The sequence below is a fragment of the Ascaphus truei genome, chromosome 7, assembly GCF_040206685.1.
Source record: "Ascaphus truei isolate aAscTru1 chromosome 7, aAscTru1.hap1, whole genome shotgun sequence".
NCBI lineage: Eukaryota > Metazoa > Chordata > Amphibia > Anura > Ascaphidae > Ascaphus > Ascaphus truei.
Genome location: NC_134489.1, coordinates 49,563,959 through 49,588,322, shown reverse-complemented (window position 1 = coordinate 49,588,322; position 24,364 = coordinate 49,563,959). Strand labels below are relative to the sequence as shown.

Below are 24,364 nucleotides of genomic sequence, written 5' to 3'. Positions count from 1 at the left end.
CATCTTAAAGGGAGGGAAGCATACTGTATGCTACCTGATTGGCTGATTTCCCTCCTTTTAAGATGACCTCACATGATAAAAATAATGGAAGCCATCATATAGTATATCCACCTATTGGACTGACCATTTGTCAGTCAAATGTGACATCACAGGCCTTACATAAGGTCTCTCACGTCTCATTTGAAACCAAGAAGCCATCAAATCAACATCTCCTGGACCTATTGAAGAAGAAAGAAGAGAAGGAAGAACTACTTACCGGAGACTCCTCTGCATGCTGCTGAGGATCATTGCTCCGTGGGTCAAGAGTTGATCCCACAGTTGGATGTGGAGTCTAAGTTTTCATCCTGGCAAAGGATGCTCATTGACTGACAATGTGTTTATCTATGCTCCTCTGAGGGTACAAATAAGCACAGTGACAATCGATGCATTTTGGGGAAAATGTTTGTTTTTATTTAATTGTAATGTATTTTTTTAAATGTTTTTAGGTTGTCCATTTAAAGATATTCTGGTAATCCATGCCCATACTGTGGGCATGGTTTACTAAAGTGGCAATCAATGGGTTTATTGGCAAATATTTGTTTTTATTTAATTGTAATGAATATTATTTTGTGGATTTTTTGAGGGGTTGCCCATTCATTGCCATTGTGGCAATCCATGTCCATATTGTGGGCATGGTTTACTACAGTGACAATCAATGGGTAGATGGGGTGGGGGTAGTTTCCCTGTGGAGGGGGGTTAGGCCTCCCGGGTGGGTAGCATAAGGGGGGTTAACCCCTTAATTAGAACAGCGGGTAATAACCACTAATGTGATTAAGGGGTTACAGTTCAGTAGTTGTTTTTTTTTATTTTACTGTCTGTGCCCACTGAAGATGAGGAGGACGAGAACAGCCTTCATCCTAGTAGGGGTAAGTACAACTTTAATTTACTATATGGCTGGGTAATGTTTTATTTTTAATGGGCAAATGTGCTATTATCCAGATATGGATAACAGGCATTTTGCCCATTATTGTACTGTATTGGGGGGGGGGAGAGGGGGGGTTGTTGGGGGTAGAGGCTGTGGTTAGTAAGGTGCCCATTCATTGTCATTGGTTTTATCTTTGCTCCCATTGAGAGCATAGGTAACCACACTGGCAATCAATGGGTGTATTGGCTAGTATTGGTTATTGTATTTTAATGTTTATTGGGGGTAGATGGGGTAGTTGCCTCGGGGTGGGTGGTTAGTAATCTCGTGTGGGCAGTGGGAAGGGTTAACCCCTTCATTATATAGCGGTTACTACTGTTAAGGTAATGAAGGGGTTAACCCCTCCAATAATCTCCCCAGTAGGCCTAGCAACTACCCCCTTCACCCAACCCCTCTACCACCAATAAACCAGGCACTTTGGTTTAACCCATTGATTGCCTTAGCGGCTATCTGCTAAGGTAATGAATCTGCTTTGTTGCAGCTTCCCGAATTACAGGCCCCTGTATGGGGTGCCAGTATCTCCCTGCATTGTTTAAATCTCCAGCATCACATGACCGGGTAATTTAAATGCAGAGGAGATGCCGGCACCTCCTACCGGAGCCCGTAACTCGGGGAGCAGGGGTCCCTGCGGCTGAAATTAATGTGATTCAGCTCTGGAGACCCCCTTCTTCAATACTATGTTATTAAAACAGTGCGATCGCCTGTAAGAGCTGTGCAGGTAGATGCAGCTCTCTCTGTGCAGCTCTTTCAGACTGCAGGAGCGAAATCGAACGTTAAATTAATTTAGTTCATTAAGCAAATACAAATTTGTGCTGCTTTGCATTTTTTTACCAAACGCTAAAAATGTTCGATTTTTCTTAGTGAATACCGTTTTTATACACATTTTATACTGCTCGGTAGGAACATGCCAACCCGATCAGTTAACCTATAAATGTATCGAAGTTTACTGAATAGACCCCATAAGCTTATAAGGGTCCCTGTTAAAATGACATGAAGCAAAAGGTAACACTGTGTGCTCATTTGCATGTCATTTCCCAGAATCCCTGGCTGCAGTGAAAGCATTGTATGCTAGGAGATAATGGTGAAAATACCCAGACCTGTCTGAGACATGTGAATGTGCGCACACGTGATATTTTTAACTTTTAGAAGTAGAAAAAAAGTTAAGTTTAAGAAACGATTCAGGTTTGGGGGAAGCAGTTCCCACCACCCTCATTTCTTAGAGTGGCAGGCCACAATAAATTAGAACTTAAGGCCCATATTTACTGTGATGTTATTCCAAAAGACACCTTCCCCTGATTGAAAACTCTTATGGCATAGCACTGCTTAATAAATATGGGCCAAAATCTTAAATTTATGATCTTTTAAAGCATTTTTTTTTCTTATTTGGTTAACTAAAGCACGGTCCTTCCTAGCACCAAAGAAAACATAAGGTCGCAAAACACCTTTATTTTCTCATTTTCTTCCTAGTTACAGTACATACTTCATACAGTATGCGAAATTCTTCAGTAGTTTTCTGTTATTGAAAAACACAGATGTAAACATTTATTGCATGGAGACTGAGAGGAACACTCTTGTAATTTTCTGTTTAAAAAAATCGCTTCAGTCACATTGATTTTTGTCCTTAGAGGGTTAATATGATCAGAAGAAAAAATTCCAATTATTTTCTCCATGGCTGAAAATGAATAATTGATCCACAATAAGATACAACACAAATTAAATAAATGATATGGGTCAAAAGGAATGCTGCTTTAACCACCAGAGAAGTGTCTCAGTCCCTTTCCCATTAAATTCTGTATCACACACAAAATTCTCCCCCTTCATCCTCTGCCACACCTTATACAGATATCTCTGGTTTCTTGCTGTAACCAGCTTAAGTTTCCACGCTGGCAGGGAATGCTAAGGAAAGGCGCTTGCAGCATCTCTGGCAGCAGAGATTAACACTGTAGCGGTCCGATAGAGCAGAATGGCTTCCCTTTGGCTGCCTGCAGCTGTCGGCTTCCCCAGAGCTGTGGCACCTTTGGATTTGAAGTCTACCTACATTTGTATGTACCTGCTCGCCTACTCCAATTTTCTCAAGGCTGTCTCTCTAATGACCTGAAATCTTTTCTATCACTCACTTTCTCCGAAACACTCTTTTCCCATCTTTAAGCCTAAAATGTCACCTTTACAGGGAAACATTTCCATAGTGTTGTTAAATGATCTCATGAGCCACTACATACGCACTTACCCATTTAACCTGCCAAAATAAATTGGCACTTTGCTGTAATTCTTCTGTTATTGTGTCTCCCAGTACATCAGTTAGATTGTAAGCTTTTTTATGTATTATGCACTTATTTATATCATATTATATTCTTCCTGGTATATCTTTCATAATGTCTCTTTAAAAAGCTGTGTACTTTGGCACTCTAAGCCAGTAATAAAAAAATAAAATAAAAAGAGGGGCCTGCAATTAATTGCAAAGTAGAGAAATGGTTAAGGAACTGCTCATTCATCCTGTTATATTTACCTTATACACTTTCCTTGATCAAATCTATGTAACATGGCCTCCCGGCAGTTACTTCTTTGTCTGGGACTTTTCCTCTGCCAGTCCTGTTAGAACAGGCAGTGGAAAGGTTAATTCCTTCAAAAGGTCTGTATGTGTATTCAGCCTTGAATATGTAGCCATATTCAAGGGCAGGCCTTGCAACCTGAGGTTTGTCAATCAAAGGGGTGGATATTGGTTGGAATGCCCCCTGCTGTGTGTGGGCCAATCTGTATCCGGCTTTGTCTTGTAATGATTCAAAGTTAGAGACACTCCCCTGAGATGTTCCAATTGAGACACAATTGAGTCAGTTAGCTAAGAAGTCAGTTGAGTCTGTGATCTACTGAGTGAGAGGAGTAATTACAGGAACTCTCTCTCTCCCTCCACCCATGCTGGGGTTGGAGGGAGGGGGGCCAAGAAGAACAAGATGCTAGCCAGGGCTCTGAGCTAGAGAGAGAGAGGAATGATGCTATCTGAGACTGTGCAACTGTGATGCTGTGATGATACACTGAAATAAAGCTACAGAAAGATACTGCTGTGGAACTCTGTCTCTGTTATGTAAAGAGTGTCAGTGGGGTGTCCCTCCTCTGAAGACCCCAGAGGAACTCTACTGGCTGGAGGCGCTGCACCACCCAGAGATGACAAGATCAAGGTAACCTATCCCACCCTCTGTCCCTGTCCTGGCTCTCCCCACACCACCACGGAGCCTCAGCCCTCCTGTTTCCAGCAGGTTCCAGCACCAATACCCCTGTGTAACCAGTGAAGGAGAGTAACCCCCTCCCCCCCCAGATCACTTAGGTGGGGATGGGATAAAAGGGTTACATCTACAGATTTGCAATGATACTATTAGTGAATCTATTTGTGCTGCACAATCACATCTGGTTCATGCCGAGTCCCTCGTCACTGCAATAATATAAAGCTGCTCCAGATAACAATCTTTAAGATACTGAGATACGACGGAGACAAACATGTTTTATTCAGGTCTGTATTTCCTAAATTACTAACTGCACAGCTCTAGATAATGTGATTGTCACATGTTGCTACAGTACATTTCGCAAGTTATGGAGATAGGATGTGGGTGATTATTTTTTCTACATATGTAGATGTGTGTAGGAAAGGAGCGTACCAACATTTTTCTCGTGCTTCTAGCTAGGGTGGAAGAAAATCTGCCACACCTAAAGTATCCTCCTGAAATAGGAAGAAAAAAGGCCTGGGCCCTTCCAGACTAGACCACCAGAGGTATCACAATATGTAAAATGAGAAATACTCAATAATTTAAAAACATAACAAACTGCATGTAAAAAGCATAAAGATTTATTTCTTCATATTGCAAGGCATGATATGTTCATCTGACCAGTTTTGGCGTGAGCAGATGCCATTTTCAAAAAGAATACAATCACTCCGCGCAAATCGAAATCAGTCAGGTGACCACGACATATCTTTAACATGTAGAAAAATTGTTACACTTTTTTACAGATAGTTCTTTGTGTTGACTTATAGCACCATTGCCTTTAAAAAAAAAATCTCTCTATATTATAAAATAATTTTGTCCATCTCTCCATGTTTAGACAGAAAGCAGATGAAGAAAGAAAGAGTGTCAGTTGACTGAGGAGAAAACAAGAATGCTTGAGGAGAGTGTGATGGTGAAGGAGTAACCAGGCCATCAATAAAGGTATTATGCCCGGCTGGTTACCTCTGAGCCCTATTTCAGGTTTTAGAGTGTCAGCTCTTCTGTGTATTGTGCCTGCAATGAATGTAATTGTATGACAATAAAGATTGTATGTGTGTTTTACCTTTCCAGGAGTGCTAACCAGTGGAGATTATCAGGCTATGAGTTTCAAGGGGGGTTTTGAGGTAACAGTTTTGTCAGATTGTGTCTATGTTGTCAGGGTCCATAGATGCTGGTTACCCCAAAAATGTATCCGGGAATCAGGTCAGATTCCCGGGGACATATAGACACATCACTCCGGTCAAAATCCTCAGCATAGACCAGAAAGGTAAAAGGGGGCATAGGGATTTGTGTATCCCGGGTACATTCAAGGGACCCTAGGTTGGTAATTGTTCCCCAGTAGACGCCCAGGTACCCCAGAATCAGTATAGAGGTTCTGGGGGGTTTCTCCAACTGTATATTAAGTTGTGAGAGGTTTTTTGAAACCTAAGTCTTAGTTTCAGTAAAGGAAAGAGATACAGTCCTGAGAGTGTGCCTAAGCATTTTTTGGTTCTAAAGAAAATTAGGTTCTCTTAAGGGAAGGAGCAACCGCTCTGATTGAAGCTAAGCATCTGTTCATTTCACTGTGGGACTTAGAGAAGAAAAATGGGAAATATTTTTCATAAAATGTTTAATAGCCAATGTGGCTATAAGGTTTTTACAGCCTATGTCAGGTATACAGTGTGTGAGGGATATGGCTAGTGGGAATAAAAGTATATAGTCCCATTGTACCCTTCACCGCCCAAAAAATTATTATATTTTGTATTAAACTAAGATGTTTATAAATGTATTATACTTATAAGCTGGGACTTTTAAAGACGGAACTCTGAGGGAGGCTAGTGGGCTACCAATTTCTGGTGCCACTAAGTCTGCCCTAGGTCCATACTTGAATGCCACAGATGCTGCCAGAGGTGTTAAAGCCATTTGGGCAGGATGGTTAGGTGGAGTACCCACGTCCAGGAAACAATGCTAGCATTTTCCTTCCAAGACTTGGAGGCAACTAACCCAGCGGGTGGCTTCTGAAAAACAAGTGGCTAAGGTGGCAAATTCACGCATGCCCTTGTTACATTCAGACGACTCGCTTGCCTGGCTTTGGAAGACTGGCAGCCCTCTGATTGGCTGGATGTAAAGTTCCCAGGCTCGGGTTGGTTGTAGTATTTCATGAATTAATCTGAAATACTATAAGAAACTCAGCAGCCAATCCGGACGGCAGATTCTAAGCCCCAAGACAGCAGCAGCAAATTTGAACTTACCAAAAGATGCTCTTGGAGAAATAGCAGCGACCGGCTCCAGAAATTTTCAAGTCAAGAAAAGTCCCACTTTTCAGGGCCAAGTTCTGAGAAAGGAACATAGCAGTCGCGGCTGGAACTACATGCCGAAAAGAGTACCAAAACATTTGGTACTATCTCCCGGTCAAGGGATTTTGGCATCTCCGGAAGAGATACAGTGTCTGGAAACTCATGCCGATTTGAGTTCCAGGACTTTTCGGGCTGAGTCCCGGTCAACCTCAAGACTTTGTTTTATGGATTATTATGACTAGGAATGTTTAGTTTTGTAGCCCAGACACCCAGTAAGTGTGTTTTCCCCTGTATATTGTAATCCATTGTGTGTACGTCTGTTTCTAAGGAATAAATAACAATTTGTTTTACTTCTTGGTTTTGCTCAGTGGTATAATCCTGGTATAAAGGTGTAAATCCCTTTTCTCCCGTGACAGAGAGAGAGGCGGAAATAATTGATGACTTCATAAAGGTAGACTTGATGACATCATAATGTATTCATTAAAAGAGATGCGGTGGAGAGAGAAGGGAAGAAGAGAGAAGGTGGGGAAAGAAAAAAGTAAAACCCATCATTATTTTGAAGAAGGCAGGGTGAGCCCCTGGTATTTAAAGAAAATAATAATAATTCCCCACTAGACTACTGCTATTTCAGTCTTACATCCTGGATATCCATGGTTCTGCAACTTTTTGTCTCATTGCGCACTCTTCTTTGGAAGAAAATAGTTGCCGGCAATGCTCTTGATGGACAGCAAATTAGTAATAGGAACATACATGCATGTATATATTTTTATCTTTCTACATACACAATAATTAAGTGTTCACTCTACAGCTTCAACATGTTGTTAATTTCAGGTTCTAGGTGTCAATTATCTACAGTTTTCTTGCCGTCACCTAAATTAAATGATCAAAAGAAGAAGGCACTTAGAAATATGAACTAAGTTAGGCCCGGCCAGGGGTGGGTGGGGGGGAGGCAGGGGAGTGAGAGAGAAAGAGAGAGGGAGAGAGAGAGAGAGGGGGTGGGGGGTGGGGGGCAGAGGAGAATGAGAGAGAGAGTGAGGGAAAAAGAGGGCGGGAGAAATAGATGGAGGGACGAGTGAGCGAGAGAGGGGGAGACTCGCAGTGCTACTGACAGGGGGGAGAGGACCCCCTCTTTGTAAAGTTAGAACCCACCACCTTTCCGCCCCCTACTCTTCCAGCTGAAGAGCTTGTTAGCTCCCCTACCCATATACCTTGCACTCAACAACCCAGGGCCTAAGTAGAAACTCTAGTTCTGGGCCACGAAAGTTGTCAGTGGCCCTAAAAGCTATGTACATGTTCAGTACAGCCAGCATCAGTTTCACTTACAGTAGTTCAATATGCTGTAATAGGTGCTACAGTTTTGCTGTGGAGAGACTATTTGTAAATTGTACTTAGTCCACCTTTGAACTCTACAGGAAAGTAGACACTCGCTACAGCCTAATTAGAACACAATGGGGGTGCTTCAAAAAAGGGAAAATAGCAATAATGAATGGACCCAAAAGGAAAAGGAAGTCACTGAAGCTGAAGCACTCATATCTCAGCGTGACTGTTAATTAATTTGTGTGGTTGAAATATCAAGCCTTAATAATAAACTCAAAATTAAATATAAGACTACAATATATGACTATAATTACATATCAAAGGGAACGATTTCCAAGCGAATTGTTAAAAATAAGTTGCCAATCAAGTCTCAGCCACAGTCACTACTGGAGCAATGTTCAGTGAAAGATGCAGTAGTCAGTGGCTTTCTTATATACTTAGCTCAGCGAAATGAGCATGTAGTATCAGTATAATTGGAAAAAGTGTCTATATCACAGGAGTCATAGTATCAGCCTCTTGTATAACGGGATGTGGCCCAATGATTGTGCAGTGGTTCCCGAGTAAGAAATACACCGACTGATATTTTAACCACACAAATTAATCAACAGTCACCCTGGGATATGACTGCTTCAGCTCGGGGAACTCCTTGTCCTTTTGGGTCCATTCAACTTTGAACTCTGTCAGGACCATCATCTTTCATGCCAACTATCCAGTTGAGCTAAGTAATATATATTAATTAGCTGACCTCCCAATAACAAGTCGTTAAACAGATGTCTCATGAAAATGAATTCGCTTGTTAATGACCAGAGTCAAGATGACGACGACGACGACGACGACTTCAATGGATCTTATTTTTTGTTTCTTTAGCTTCTTCAGCAAATTTCTGAATACCGGTCATCTCTAAAATGTTTTCCAGTTGTTCTTTATAGTTATAATTCCCTGAAGAAGTCAATCTCAGTACATGCTTCTTTATTTTTTAAAACAGATATTTTTCTTAATCTAAAAAACAAAGCTTTCCTTCTCTAAAATGTCTACATATTATTTCAATAAAAGTACAGACTTAGAGTGATGTGAAAATTGCAATAAAAAGCATCAAAATGTTACATGTCCAAAACTGACAAATAGCACAATCTGTGAGTCATTGGATGTTTAACCCATGTTTTGTAAATAAATATTAGATAACCACTTTAAACAAACAAATTTTAAGAGCTTGGAAAGTTTGCATGTTTTTTAACCAGACACAAAAAAAGTTATGGCGGAAAAAAGAGAGAGCCAAAAACCCTCCAATATGTCCCTTAAGAAGTGCAAAGTAAACCACACTCACATTGATGAGACCCACAATGTGAACATAGCTATCTGTTTTACTGGCAATGCACTTCTTAATACAGGCTTTGCTGAAAAAGCTGTGTAAAGCGGCAGGCATAAATTTATAGGGATATAGGTTAATATGGATCTGAAGAACAAAGTGACACCCTGTGAGTGCTCATTTGCATGTAATTAACCTGGACAAATTGTATGCTTAGAGATCAAAGAGAAAGGTTGATTCGTCAACCTGTCTGAGACATGGGAATGTGCTCATAAATGATGTTTATATTTTCATGTTTTTTTTTTTTTAATTACTGTTTAATTTTAAATGCATTTCTGATGCAAAGCTTAGGTTCATGGTGTCAGAACACAGTTTATATGGGTGTATGTAATGTATATATGTATTTCCCTGATGAAATCAGCATTCAGCTGAAGAAATGCGTAGGGTTGCTGCTTTTAGCCTACATTCATTGCATAGCACTCACAATGCTGGAAAAAAAGGCGGTTAGCTTATCTTGATGAGCGTCTTGGAGGTGGAACCTACTTTCAGCCACTGTGGATTGCCAGAGGACTCAATTCAGAGGGAGGCAGAGCCAGCGGAGATCCCAAGAGACACACAACATCTTGAACGTCTTGTATTCTCTCGCTTGCTCCATTTTCTCAACACCTATTCTCTTAGAACCTCTACTATCTGGATTCCGCACTGCTCACTCGACTGAAACAGCCCGCACTAAAATAACTAATGACCTCCATGCTGCCAAATACAGAGGTCATTACACTCTACTCATATTCCCGACCTCTCTGCAGCATTTAATACCGTGGACCACCCTCTTCTCCTTCACATCCTCCAGTCTCTTGGTATTCGTAACAAAGCTCTATTCTGGATCTCCTCTTACCTCTCCCATCGTACTTTCAGTGTCTCTTCTGCTAACACCTCCTCTTCCTCCATCAATCTCTATGTTGGGGGACCCCAGGGCTTTGTCCTTACAGTCTTTTCTCTGTATACACTTTCTCTAAGTGACTGTGAGGATCCGTGAAACTCACCACCCTCAGCGAACCTCCTGCCTACCCCGTTCTGCGATCGGGTGCTCCACTGCCCCCTCTCCTTACAGTGCATTATCAGGGCCACCCTCCTCCTCCAGCCACCGGACAATGGGCACACGCGCATCACGCGCATACATAAATACGGAGTCTCCGGCTCCCACCTCTAGGTTACGCCCGCGCGGGTGTGTCATCATCGACCACTACAACCAGCCTTCATATCCTTACAGACTACTTCTTTCCACTTGCAAACAGATGATGACCATATGGAGGTGATCCATCTGGACATGATTAACACCCCTTCTGTCGAAGTGATCCTTGGCCTCCCATGGCTTCAACATCACAACCCCCAAATTGATTGGACCGATAAAGAACCTCTTATGTGGAGCACTCCTTGTGCAGAAAACTGCTCGGTGCCCATCAAAGGATATGCAGATTGGCTGCCCCTGGAGATGAGGCGAGTCCCCTACCCGAGGTATATACCGAATTCCGTGATGTTTTCGACAAGGCATGGTCAGAGGTCCTACCACTGCATTGCCCCTTCGATTGTCCCATAGACCTTTTACCCGGTTCTGTTCTTCCTAGGGGAAGGTCTTATCCACTCTCTCTTCCGGAAATGAAATCCATGCGTGACTACATTCAAGAAAATCTTAAGAAGGGGTTCATTCAGAAATCTTCTTCTCCAGCCGGAGCAGGATTCTTTTTTGTAAAAAAGAAGGATGGATCCCTTCGCCCCTGCATCGATTAAAGAGGTCTTCACAAGATCACCATTAAGAATCGTTACCCATTACCTTTGATCTCGGAACTTTTTGACCGCCTACAAGGTGCTTCCATCTTCACCAAGTTGGACTTACGTGGTGCCTACAATTTGGTGAGAATGCGCCAGGGTGACAAATGGAAAACAGCCTTCAACACATGAGACGGCCATTATCAGTACCTCGTCATGCCCCTTGGCCTCTGCAATGCCCCTGCCGTCTTTCAAGACTTTGTCAACGAAATCTTCAGGGATCTCCTCAACCAGTTTCTTATTATCTACTTGGACAACATAATGATTTTCTCCAAATCCGTTCAAGAACATATCGGTCATGTCAAACAGGCACTATTACGTCTTTGTGAAAATCATCTCTTCGCCAAACTAGAAAAATGCCAGTTCCATCAAACCTCAGTGACATTTTTGGGATATATCATATCTGACTCCGGTTTCACCATTGATCCAGCTGAAGTGAAGGCAGTCCTGGACTGGCCTTGTCCTAAGGCCATACAACACTTTTTGGGCTTCTCTAATTATTAGCACAGGTTAATTCAGAATTTCTCCTCTACGGTAGCCCCCATTATAGCCTTGACCAAGAAAGGTGCGGATCCCGCTTCTTGACCAACGGCCGCCATTCAAGCTTTCGACCACCTGAAAAGAGCCTTCGTATCTGCTTCCATCCTCATAAATTCGGATCCCAAACTACACTTCACCTTAGAGGTAGACATGTCCGATGTTGGGGCTGGAGCCATTCTATCACAAAGAAGATCACCTCAGGCCAGACTCCATCCCTATGCTTTTTTTTTCTAAAAAAAATTATTCTGCTGAGCAAAATTATGATGTAGGTAACAGGGAACTGCTGGCCATCAAGCTAGCTCTTGAAGAATGGAGGCATCTTTTAGAAGGTTCAGAGAATCCTCACCATCTTGACTGATCACAAAAATCTACTCTACATCGAAGGCGCTCGTCGCCTAGGTGCTCAACAAGCCCGCTGGTAACATTTTTTTCCTCGCTTCAATTTTATTATTTCCTTTTTACCGGGTTCCAAAAATGTTAAAGCTGATGCTCTTTCACAACAATTTCCATTTGACGATAAGATCGAGGATCATTTAGAGACCATACTTCCTTCCAAATACATACTCTTCGCTAACACGTTTGATGCACTAAATGAGATCCTGCAGGACTAATCTCATATTCCAGAGGGTCTTGAAGTCCCGGAGGGCTGCCTTTTCACCTCACCACAGTACCGGAGGAAAGTCCAGTAATGGGGTCATTCTTCCAAATCATCTAGACACCCAAGTACTAGAAGGACCACCGATCTTGTGGAGCATACCTTCTGGTGGCCCAGCATTAAAAGAGACAAAGAATTTGTCAATGCGTGCTCGACATTTGCTCGTAACAAGACTCCCCGGAGCAAACCTCCTGGACTCTAACATCCACTTCCCATGCCGGATCGTCCATGGAGCCATTTGTCTATGGACTTTATAGTAGAGTTGCTGGTTTCCAAGCGGATGAACACCCTTTTAGTTGTCATAGACCACTTTTCCAAGCAAGCACACTTCATTCCATTAAAAGGTCTTCCCAATTCATCCAGGTTAGCAGATATTTTTGTCAAGGAGATTTTTGTCTGCATGGGGTACCACTGGTAATCATCTCCGATCGAGGGTCTCAATTCATCTCGAGGTTCTGGCATTCCTTTTCTCAACAAATGGGTATCTCTTTAAATTTTTCTTCAGGGTATCATCCCCAAACCGACAGTCAGACAGAGCAAACCAACCAGTCCTTGGAGCCATACCTACATTGTTTCGTCTCGGACACCCAGGATAACTGGACGGACCTCCTCCCTTGGGCTGAATTTGCGTACAATAATCTGCGCAGTAAATCCACCAGGGAGTTGCCTTTTTGCACAAATTATGGATTTCACCCATCTTGCCTTCCGATGGCCACATCCAATTCTGGGATACCAGATGCGGATAACAGAATTTGATTTCTACAGGATTCATGGAAAGTGATCCAAGAGAATCTTAGGATGACAACTTCTAGACAGAAGATTCAGGTGGACTGTCACCATCGCAAGATCCAGGAATTCAGTCCAGGAGACACGGTGTAGTTGTCATCAAAAAACATACGCCTCTAGGTGCCCATACCTAAACTGTCACCCAGGTTCCTTGGACCCTATTCCGTGGTGGAGAGGGTCAATCAAGAAGCATATCGCCTATGTTTTCTTCCATCTATGAGGATTCCCTCTGTGTTCCATGTTTTCCTGCTGAAACCAGCTATCCAGAGCTCTCACTTCTCCGACTTTTCTTGCCTCCAGCTCCTCTCCTTGTACAGGACCAACAAGAGTACGAGGTTCTGTCCATTGTGGACTTCATGTTCTCCAGAGGATCACGAAAAGGAAAAAAAGGGGGAGCAAAGGATTAGAGGAGATGGACCTATATTAGCAATTCTAAAATGACTTCATAGCATATCTAGCTGTTTAATAAAGGTGGGGTGACGAAATGACAGTCGATTGTAATCAAATACTCACACGGCCCTGTATGAGCACATATGTGTAGAGATATCTTGCTTCCGGTGGCCACTTCTATTCCCAAATGACTGATATTGTTCAGATGAAAAGGGGGGGGGGGTTAGAAAAAATAATCATAAACTACTTACACGGCCATGTGTAAGCTCAATCCTGGGAGAGAATAATGTGGGGTTGTTTAATGGACCCGTCCGTGGTGTTTCCCGTAGCAACGTGTAATCAGCTGCTGGCGGGCAAAGTGATGGCTGGTGGTTCCCCTTCCCTCACGCGTTCCAATCCTCCCCCCTCCCCGATTCAGGAAACGGGGATACGTGGGGGACAATGATAGCAGGGCGTCAGTGACAGTCTTCAATCAAAATTGAACATTTTATTAAACATAAGAACAGAAAATAAACTCACAAAATACTGTTTAAAACACCCCGTGGCACTCCGATCAGCGTGGTTGCAGGTCGCCTTCCAGCTGCGCTGTCTTCCGCGTCCGGGTTCAGAAGTGATGGAAACTTCTGACGCGGCTGTGACTGCAGTCTGCTCCCACTTGCTACGGAGGCCTCCAACGTCCAAAAAGATGTGTAGAATCAGATTCTACACATCTTTTTGGACGTTGGAGGCCTCCGTAGCAAGTGGGAGCAGACTGCAGTCACAGCCGCGTCAGAAGTTTCCATCACTTCTGAACCCGGACGCGGAAGACAGCGCAGCTGGAAGGCGACCTGCAACCACGCTGATCGGAGTGCCACGGGGTGTTTTAAACAGTATTTTGTGAGTTTATTTTCTGTTCTTATGTTTAATAAAATGTTCAATTTTGATTGAAGACTGTCACTGACGCCCTGCTATCATTGTCCCCCACGTATCCCCGTTTCCTGAATCGGGGAGGGGGGATGATTGGAACGCGTGAGGGAAGGGGAACCACCAGCCATCACTTTGCCCGCCAGCAGCTGATTACACGTTGCTACGGGAAACACCACGGACGGGTCCATTAAACAACCCCACATTATTCTCTCCCAGGATTGAGCTTACACATGGCCGTGTAAGTAGTTTATGATTATTTTTTCTAACCCCCCCCCCCCTTTTCATCTGAACAATATCAGTCATTTGGGAATAGAAGTGGCCACCGGAAGCAAGATATCTCTACACATATGTGCTCATACAGGGCCGTGTGAGTATTTGATTACAATCGACTGTCATTTCGTCACCCCACCTTTATTAAACAGCTAGATATGCTATGAAGTCATTTTAGAATTGCTAATATAGGTCCATCTCCTCTAATCCTTTGCTCCCCCTTTTTTTCCTTTTCGTTCTCCTATACCCTGAGGGTTTGGATACCCCTCTCTGGGGTTGAGCAGAGGAACTCATCGCAAGTTACAGATTCCACTGTGAAAGACTACATCCATTGGTTTTGGGATAAGTATTTTACTTTATTCTCTACCCTGTACTAATACCCTAAGGTAAGCGCCCGGTTTTTTGTCTGTATTTCTCCAGAGGATCAGTCCAATATCTGGTGCACTGGAAGGGTTTTGGTCCTGAGGAACGGTCTTGGATTCCTCATCACTGTCTTCATGCACCCGGACTCCTACAGCGCTTCCACCTGAGGTATCCTCAAGTATTTCTGGAGTTGCCCGGAGGTCGCTTCTGAAGTGGGGATACTGTGAGGATCCATGTAACTCACCACCATCGGCGCGCCTCCTGCCTGCCCCGCTCTGTGATCGGTTGCTCCGCTGCCCCCTCTCCCTGCAGTGCTTTATCAGAGCCACCCTCCTCCAGCTGCCGGACTACGGGCACACACGCATTAAGCGCAGACATAAATACAGAGTCTACGGGTCCCGCCTCAAGGTTGCACCCACACGGGGGTGTCATCGGTGCGCCAAGCACGCATGTGACACGCACTCAACAAGTTCCTGCTCCGCGTCATACCCCCACAGCTGCTATACGGCTCTCACCAGCTACTGCATCACTGCAACCAACCACATCCCGCACTGATGGCACGCCTCCGCTCTGCTCCACACTCATTGGCTCTTCTCTCTGTTACATGCTCAGCCGGCCCACTGGCTCATCGGCTGAACCTAAACTTTTGTCATTCAAAGTATTTACCACTCTGGGTTGGTGTTTATCTAATCCCCACCTCGGCCCCGCGGACCTGCCTCGTTTGTGGTGAGCACTCCGTGACAGTGACCTAATCACATCTCTTGGGCTTAAATATTACCTCCATGCTGACGGCACACAAATTTACTTTTCAACCCCTGACCTTACTCATGCTGTACAGACCAAAGTTTCTGAATGTCTCTCTGCAATATCACCCAGGATGGCCCTACGCCGACATAAACTTAACATGGAAAAAACAGAGCTCCTCATACTTCCTCCAAACCTGGCCCCACTTCCTCCTTCCACATTACTGTTGGATGTACTATCATTCACCCAGTAGCCCAAGCACTCTGCGTAGGGATCACACTCTACTCCTCTCTCACATTCTCCTCTCACATTCAAAATGTATCTAAAACCTGCCGCTTTGCAATATTACCAAGATACGCCCTTTCCTCTATTGCTCGACTGCTAAAACTCTGACCCAGGCCCTCATTCTCTCACGTCTCGATTACTGTAACCTACTGCTGTCCGGCTTTCCTGCCTCTCACCTGTCTCCCCTACAATCTATCCTAAACGCTACTGCCAGAATCACTCTACTCTTTCCTAAATCTGTCTCAGCGTCTCCCCTGCTGAAATCACTCTCCTGACTTCCTATCAAATCCCGCATCTCACACTTAATTCTCCTCCTCACTTTTAAAGCTTTATAATCCTCTGCCCCTCCTTACATCTCAGCCCTAATTTCTCGCTATGCACCATCCAACTCTTGCGTTCTGCTCAAGGATATCTTCTCTCTACCCCCTTTGTATCTAAAGCCTTCTCCTGCCTTAAACCTTTCTCACTGACTGCCCCACAACTCTGGAATGCCCTTCCCCTCAATACCCGACTAGCAGCCTCTCTATCATCTTTAAGACCCCCCTTAAAATACACTTGCATGATAGATAAAGCTTGGCCCCCTGTAGATGCACTTACCAGAAATGCCCTCCTACTATCTCTGTATGTTCTTCCTACCTAACAATTAGATTGTAAGCTCTTCGGAGCAGGGACTCCTTTTCTTAAATGTTACTTTTGTGTCTCGTTTATGTCTGAAGAACTAATTCCTATGATCTGTTATTTGTATTGTTATTTATATGATTGTTACGTGTATTACTACTGCTACTGTGAAGCCTGTGTACATTAATGGCGCTATATAAATAAAGACATACAGTTGTGTGAAAAAGAAAGTACACCGTCATTGAATGCTATGGTTTTACATATCAGGACATAATAACAATCATCTGTTCCTTAGCAGGAATTAAGATGCTAAGTAGCAAACAGATGCTGCTAATCAAATGTCCTCGATTAATTGATCATCAGCAAGTGTGACCACCTCTATAAAAGCCAAAGTTTTAGCAGTTTGCTGGTCTGGAGCATTCAGGTGTGTGTTAACACAATGCCAAGGAGGAAATACATCAGCAATGATCTTAGAGAAGCAATTGTTGCTGCCATCAATCTGGGAAGGGTTATAAGGCCATTTCCAAACAATTTAAAGTCCATCATTCTACAGTGAGAAAGATTATTCAAAAGTGGAAACATTCAAGACAGTTGCCAATCTTCCCAGGAGTGGACGCCCCAGCAAATTCACCCCAAAGGTCAGACCGTGCAATGCTCAGAGAAATTGCAAAAAAAAACAAGAGTTACATCTCAGTCTCTACAGGCCTCAGTTAGCATGCTAAATGTTAAAATTCATGACAGAACAATTAGAAAAACGCTAAATAAGTATGGTTTGTTTGGAAGGGTTGCCAGGAGAAAGCCTCTTCTCTCTAAAAAGAACATGGCAGCACGGCCTAGGTTTGCTAAGTTGCATCTGAACAAACCACAAGACTTCTGGAACAATGTCCTTTGGACAGACAAGACCAAAGTGGAGATTTGGCCATAATGCACAGCGCCACGTTTTGCGAAAACCAAAAACAGCATATCAGCACAAACACCTCATACCAACTGTCAAGCACGGTGGTGGAGGGGTGATGAATTGGGCTTGTTTTGCAGCCACAGGACCTGGGAACCTTGCAGTCATTGAGTCGACCATGAACTCTGTATACCAAAGTATTCTAGAGTCAAATGTGAGGCAATCTGTCCGACAGCTAAAGCTTGGCCAAAATTGGGTCATACAACAGGACAATGATTCCAAGCACACCAGCAAATATACAACAGAATGGTTGAAAAAGAAAACAATCAAGGTGTTGCAATGGCCCAGTCAAAGTCCAGACCTCAACCCGATTGGAATGCTGTGGCTGGAACTTAAGAGAGCTGTGCATAAACAAATGCCCACAAACCTCAATGAACTGAAGCAACGTTGTAAAGAAGAGTGGGCCAAAATTCCTCCACAATGATGTGAGAGACTGATAAAGTCATACAGAAAACGATTCGTTCAGGAATCCCCAGCTCAAACGAATTCTGTAAGAGGGGTGCAGGCATACTCCGGAACCGCTGACGCTGTAACTTGGACGTTTCTTAGACGAAATCAGGTGAATCTGACTAGGATCGGGCTGCAGGCATTCTTATAGGGTTATGAGCCCTATACCTAACATACACAGCCAATCTTCCAGTGGGAACAACTTTTCCCACCTATCCCCGACTTGCCAGGAGTACCTAGGCAGAACTTGCTTCACGGTCTGCTAAGAGCATGCGTAAACCTGACACCTAAGCTGCTTACCATACCGGGCCCAAGCCCTTACCTGGCGACAGTAAGTCTGGGGTTTGGCTACCAAGTGTGAAGTGCCCACACTTTGCACCGGTATCTGATACTTAACAATAACCCGGCCACCCTAACACCTAGGGTCTATGAGGCATTTCAACTCCGGACTTCTCTAGACACTGGGGCACCAACTTAGCAGGGTGCCCTTTCAAGTACGGAGATGAAAAATCCCTCAGCTCATTCATCCATAACATATGGGCATGTTAATGGATTCATTGCCGTGCTGGCAGGAAAGGGTTCCTGCCTGTACATTTAAAACACCATTGAAATACAGTTTATTTTTATATGTATGTTCTGTATATGCAACAAATATAAAACTCATATGTATATTCATGGTACTTTGTTAACTAGCTGCACTCCAAAAATTACAATGCTAGCTCTTTCCTAGCGCAAGTTATCCACTTAATTGAAAGGGTTCTGTGATGTGGGTTGCGGTTTGACCTATAATAGGTCTGGGTTACAAGCCGGCATACAATGTATCCATGCTGGCTTTGATCGGTAACCGCAGACACGCGCCACCAATTCACCTCAAGTGGATAACGAGACAGCCGGAAATATTGTAGCAGGAAGGTACTTTAGCTAAACCGCAGAACACTTATTCAATGGACTTTGTGGTTTTCGACGTCTGTGGTCTGGAAACTGATACCCATCTTCAATGCAGGCACACTTATGCAATTTAGTGCTGGGCACAGCGCTAGAAGCTCCCCCTTGTGTCGCAAATACAGTTTGAACATTTCACATTCATTCACAATACTGCAGCTAACTGCTGGGGCTGCAAACAGGGACAATAAAGATAGTGTAGGGGAAAACATGGCATTATGGTAACCACACAATTTAACCCCTTCAGTCCCAACAAGGTTTAGGGTTAACCAGCCTGGCATAATACCTTTATTATTGGCCTGGTTAACCAGTTCACCGCCACAACAGTGGTGTGAAAAAGAAAGTACATCCTCTTTGAATTCTATGGTTTTACATATCAGAACATAATAACAATCATCGGTTCCTTAGCAGGTCTTAAATTAGGTAAATACAACCTCAGATGAACAACAACACATGACATATTACACCGTGTCATGATTTAACAAAAATAAAGCCAAAATGGAGAAGCCATGTGTGAAAAACTAAGTATACCTTATGATTCAATAGCTTGTAGAACCACCTTTAGCAGCAACAACTTGAAGTAATCGTTTTCTGTATGACTTTATCAGTCTCTCACATCGTTGTGGATGATTTTTACCCACTCTTCTTTACAATGTTGCTTCAGTTCATTGAGGTTGTGGGCATTTATTTATGCACAGCTCTCTTAAGGTCCAGCCACAGCTATAGGCTTAAGCTTGCTGCATGGCCACAGCTTTGAGCACAGCCAGGGTTAAGATGCATAGCCAGTAAACCCACCCACAGACAGCCGTTTCGACCTTAATGGGTCTCATTAGTGTGGGGTTGGTTATACTGGTAATGCAAAATGAAGCAGGGATAGGTTTTACCATACTTAGTTAAGTTATGGTGGGTAAAAAAAGTGACAAAAGCCCTACACAGCAAAGCATATAGCAAATGGAAATATTACCGTATGCTCATTTGGATGTCTTAGACAGGTATATATGTACCTTAGACAGAGATATATATATATATATATAGATATATATATATAGAGAGAGATATATATCTATAGATATATATATATATATATATATATATCTATATATATATATAGATATATATAGATATATTTAGCAATATTTGCTTTCGGTATGTTTTTATTTTTCAATTTTTTAAAAAACTTTTTTTATGATAGTCTTGCTCTGAATTGGCATACATCTTAGTGTCTGAGGGTTGCTACAAATGTATAAAGCTTGAAAAACAAATATCTTACATTTTGCGCAAATGTAAAGAAATGTGAGACTGAAAAAAGTCAAATCTAACACATGTAAAGTTAATTAATTAGCCTCTCCACTGTTCTATGAGTCATTTGAAACGTAATATACTGTACAGTATAAACCATGAAGAATTAGGTTGATAGAAAGAAAGAAATCAAGCTTAAAGCAGCATTTCATTTAAAATCCTATATAAGTTTTGTAATAAATCAGTTGTGTAGTATTACTGTACTGTAATACTTACTGCGTTTTTTTCTTAATGTCACTCTTAATGTCCTTTGAAATTATTTGTAGTGTATTAAGTTTCATTAAATTGCTATAGCAGCCATTTAGCAACACCACTTCCTCTTTTGAAATAGGCAGCCATATTGGGTGCCCTGGGAAGCAGGATCATCGCCGATCAATCACAAGAGAATGGATCAATCGGCAGCTTAGATAATTGCATCATTATAAATGTAAGGAACTGCTGCATTTATATAAATAAAAAAAATGTAGAAGAATACAGCCAGAGGAAATGCTGCTTTAACACATATCAGTAGGCACATAATGTTGTATATCCAATAAAACAAAAAGCTATTTTTATTTATAGGGCATTATTAGTGTAATAAAAATGGAACATACCTGTTACACAAGATCCTTCAGAAACCACAAGTATTTCACTCTGTTGTTTGCAGGCAGCTCCTCTTAGGTAGCATTCATTTCGAAATGTGACACCATTAGAGCCGCACACTGGGACATAGTCATTGTGACACTGATACATAAAAACAATAAGCAACAAGATAATTAGTATAAAAATTACATCACAATTCTAAATATGCATTATTTATTTATTTACAGCTTCATCCAGCTAAACAGCACTTTACAGTAGAAACATACTGAAAATTTAAAATACAAGGAATTATTTTATACTGATAAGAGCGTTAAACTTTAATGAGAACCTAAGAAAGGGAACTTCTACCCCACATTTCTGAGGCTAATAGTATAATGGAAACAATACAGAAACTGAAGGGATACATTTAAATTCATATTTAAATATTCCTATTGACATATTTTAATGCTTAATGATATTCACTGAAATTATTTATCTGTATAATTGTAAAGTATTTAAAGTATTGTAAATGGTGTTTTTCATAAGTACTTCACCAAGTTGCCATCGTATCTGTGACTCTAAATTAGGGATGCAAGCCTTCAATAAAGGGAAGTAGTGGCATCTGGGATTATGGTCAGGGGTTGAAAGTTGTGAAGAATGATTAGCAAACTTTCCTTCTCCAGACACCACTCTAATGTCTGTATAGACAGTTGGCAGAGTGACCTGCCTTCTCTTCTCAGTCCTTTCCCTCTTTATCCTTCTCTGTACATCTCCAATCTACACCGGCTCTTTTGAAAATCCAATCAACAAGCATGGAAAATGCAAGTCTCCAAATCTGGGGCATATTGCTTAGCTTGGGTTTGGGAAATTTCTTACAGAAAAGGCAGAGTCTTTTTAAATCTAGCTGGCATCTTTACTCTTAAAGTATTTAGTCCTTGCCCCTCTAAATATATAAAGATACAGACTTTTTTTTTACTGGAAAACAAAATGGGCCATATTTGCAAAGTAGTGTTAAGCCATAACATACCTAATGACTCATTTATTTGAATGAGTTGTAAGGCGTCTTATAGTTTAGCACTGTTTTGTAAATAAGGTCAACTTATATAATATTAAGACAAATTAGTTGCCTCAAGAGACCAAGAATCCACCAAGAAATTAGTGGCTGCAAATAAACATGACCCCAATGAGCATGACCAGAAGAACTAGTATATCAAAGAGATGCTTTGTAAATATGCTTGTTACTTCACTAATAATTGTTTCTGAAAATTAGTGTGTCTAGTGATACATCTACTGCGACTGTGGATTTCTGAATGTATGGCCATATTTATTTCCAGAAATGTTGAATCTTTTCGCATGTAAAAATCAAATGTGACAGAGTACAAGTTGTCTGCAAAATACTGTAGTTGCAATTTAGCATGCTTCTGTTATTTGAGAAGCATGTATGCATGAAGTGTGCTTCTTAGAATTTCATTCTGCAGCAGTGAGGAAATTAAATAAACAGATGACTATTTTTTTTGTAGGTTTGATTTGGTCAAGTAACCATGCATGGATCTCTAAACAAAAATGGTAGTATTGTGAGCATACCAGGGTGCAATATTCCATACCTGGTGGCAGGGCCGTCTTAAAAGCATTATAGGCCCCCAGGCAACTGCCCAGCGTGCTCATGCGTTAAGACGGCACTGCTTGGTGGCCAAAGTATTAAGCTTACTCCTTATTGCCAGGAATTTAGATTTCTTTTTTTCTGATTCTTTGTCATCATATATATGAAAAACGATGCAGTATATATAGGGAAGAGAACAAGATTGATCAGACCGCTCACCTTGAATACAATCCTTATATGGTTAAATTGTATGACATCAAAATTAAAGGTGCATAGGAGGTAAGTATAATATACACAGAACTGATCCAAGTAGGATCAAAAAGATCCTTCAAAAAATTGCACTCAATGTAATTACAGAAATATAAAGGATATCAGTGGTCCAGCAGATTAATGGTCTGCTACAGCTGTCAAATTGAGAACAGGATCAGTAGTAAAAGAAAACAATAACATTTTATTACATCATGGTATAAAGTTACAATGTGATGGTAACTAAATACAGTGAAAAAATGTATAATAAAATCCCCTTAGTCAGGGCCGCCAACAGGGGGGACAAAGGATACTGGCGTCCTGGGCCCCGTGGGTCAGGGGGCCCAGCCGCCCGGGCCCCCTTTGTGGCCAGGCGCCAGTTACTTTACAATTATAAAAAATAAAAAAAAACGCTGCATCCGGCACCGGGTCTCCCTTTTGGCAGCATCGGATGTAGGTTAGGATAAGCTTCTGGTGAGCCGGCGTGAGAGGGAGGCCCGGCGCGCGTGGGAGCACCATCGGTAGACAGATGTCTGCAGCAGGGCCGGCGGCAACTGCTGTGAAAAGCCGCCAGGCCCCCAGCAGCACTGCCACCTTTCCCCCCCCCCCCCTGCAGCCACCGGGCCGTCTGCAATTTATGCAACCGCAGCATTTGTATACTCCCGCTGGTCTAGTCAGCCACGTTGGTTTTACTGCGTACTTGGCTGTGGGGTCTGCCTTCATAAGGTAGTCCCCCAGGTTCCGGCCTCTTGCATAAATTGGCAGTATATGATACTGGGAAATGCATACCCACATCCACATAATGGAAATCGGCTAAAGATCAAGGACATAATGAACTGTGAATCGAAATATGTAGTGTATTTCATTTGATGCCCATGTGGCCTATATTACATGGGCAAGACAATGAGAATGTTGAAATAGCGACTGTGCCTCCATCGGTCGGCCATCCGGAAGGCACTGGCCGATACTGAAGATAAGGAGGATTTGACACACCAACCTGTGGCCAGGCACTTCAAAGGAAAGAAGCATGGATTATCCACCTTGCGCTGCATGCCAATCGCCCAGGTTCGGACCTCTGGAAGAGGAACTAACCGCAACAGAGCATTGTTGCAACTGGAAGCAAGACTGATTCACAGCCTGGGTACTCTGAGCCCTCGAGGCCTAAACGAGGACTTTAAACTCAGTTGCTTCCTATAAAGGTAAACTTGTCCCGAGATGTGGCCCGCTGATACTAGGAATCTTTAACCACAGCAGACTAAGCACATTCCTTCGATGGATGGTTTACCTGGCAGACTTTTATTGGGTGCTGTGTGATATTGGCCACTATCTGCACCTTAACAGACCAATGCACTCTCTGGACTTTGTTCGGTCTGATATGTACAGCTGCTAATATGCAATTTATTCTTACTTGCACCTATCTGATCTTGACAATCGGCATAGGCATATCATTTTGTTTGGTCAGTGGTTGATTACCGTTATCTCTATTTGCTATACTCTTAATCTTCAACAGCAACTCTGGACTCATGCTTTTAGACTATTTCAGAATACCTTTTGGGCAATGCCTTACTATATGTGTAGTGACACTGCATTATTTGTGTCCCATATCACTTATTTATACAGTACACCACATTGGTTCTAAATGTATCAAATTGTGCCATTATTTATATGGTGTGCACTATCCCCAATTAAGACTTATGGAGCTGTGTTTGTGGGCTTTACTGATACATATTGCAATTTGTTTTACACACTGTTAGCTAATACAGCAGTGCGCAAACTGTGGGGCGCGACCCCCAGGGGGGCGCGGGGTTTACAGAGGCCC

At 42.5% G+C, this 24,364-nt stretch overlaps 1 protein-coding gene across 2 annotated transcripts in view; it reads right to left on the bottom strand.

The window, feature by feature from the left end:
- The window catches only part of TMEFF2 (transmembrane protein with EGF like and two follistatin like domains 2), a 525,146-nt gene that overhangs the window by 450,881 nt on the left and 49,901 nt on the right, over nt 1–24,364 (bottom strand). For both annotated transcript variants that reach the window (XM_075608340.1, XM_075608339.1), the window contains exon 3: nt 20,732–20,861. In XM_075608340.1, the coding sequence (XP_075464455.1) occupies nt 20,732–20,861 (130 nt within the window). The remainder of the gene's footprint in view (nt 1–20,731; nt 20,862–24,364) is intronic.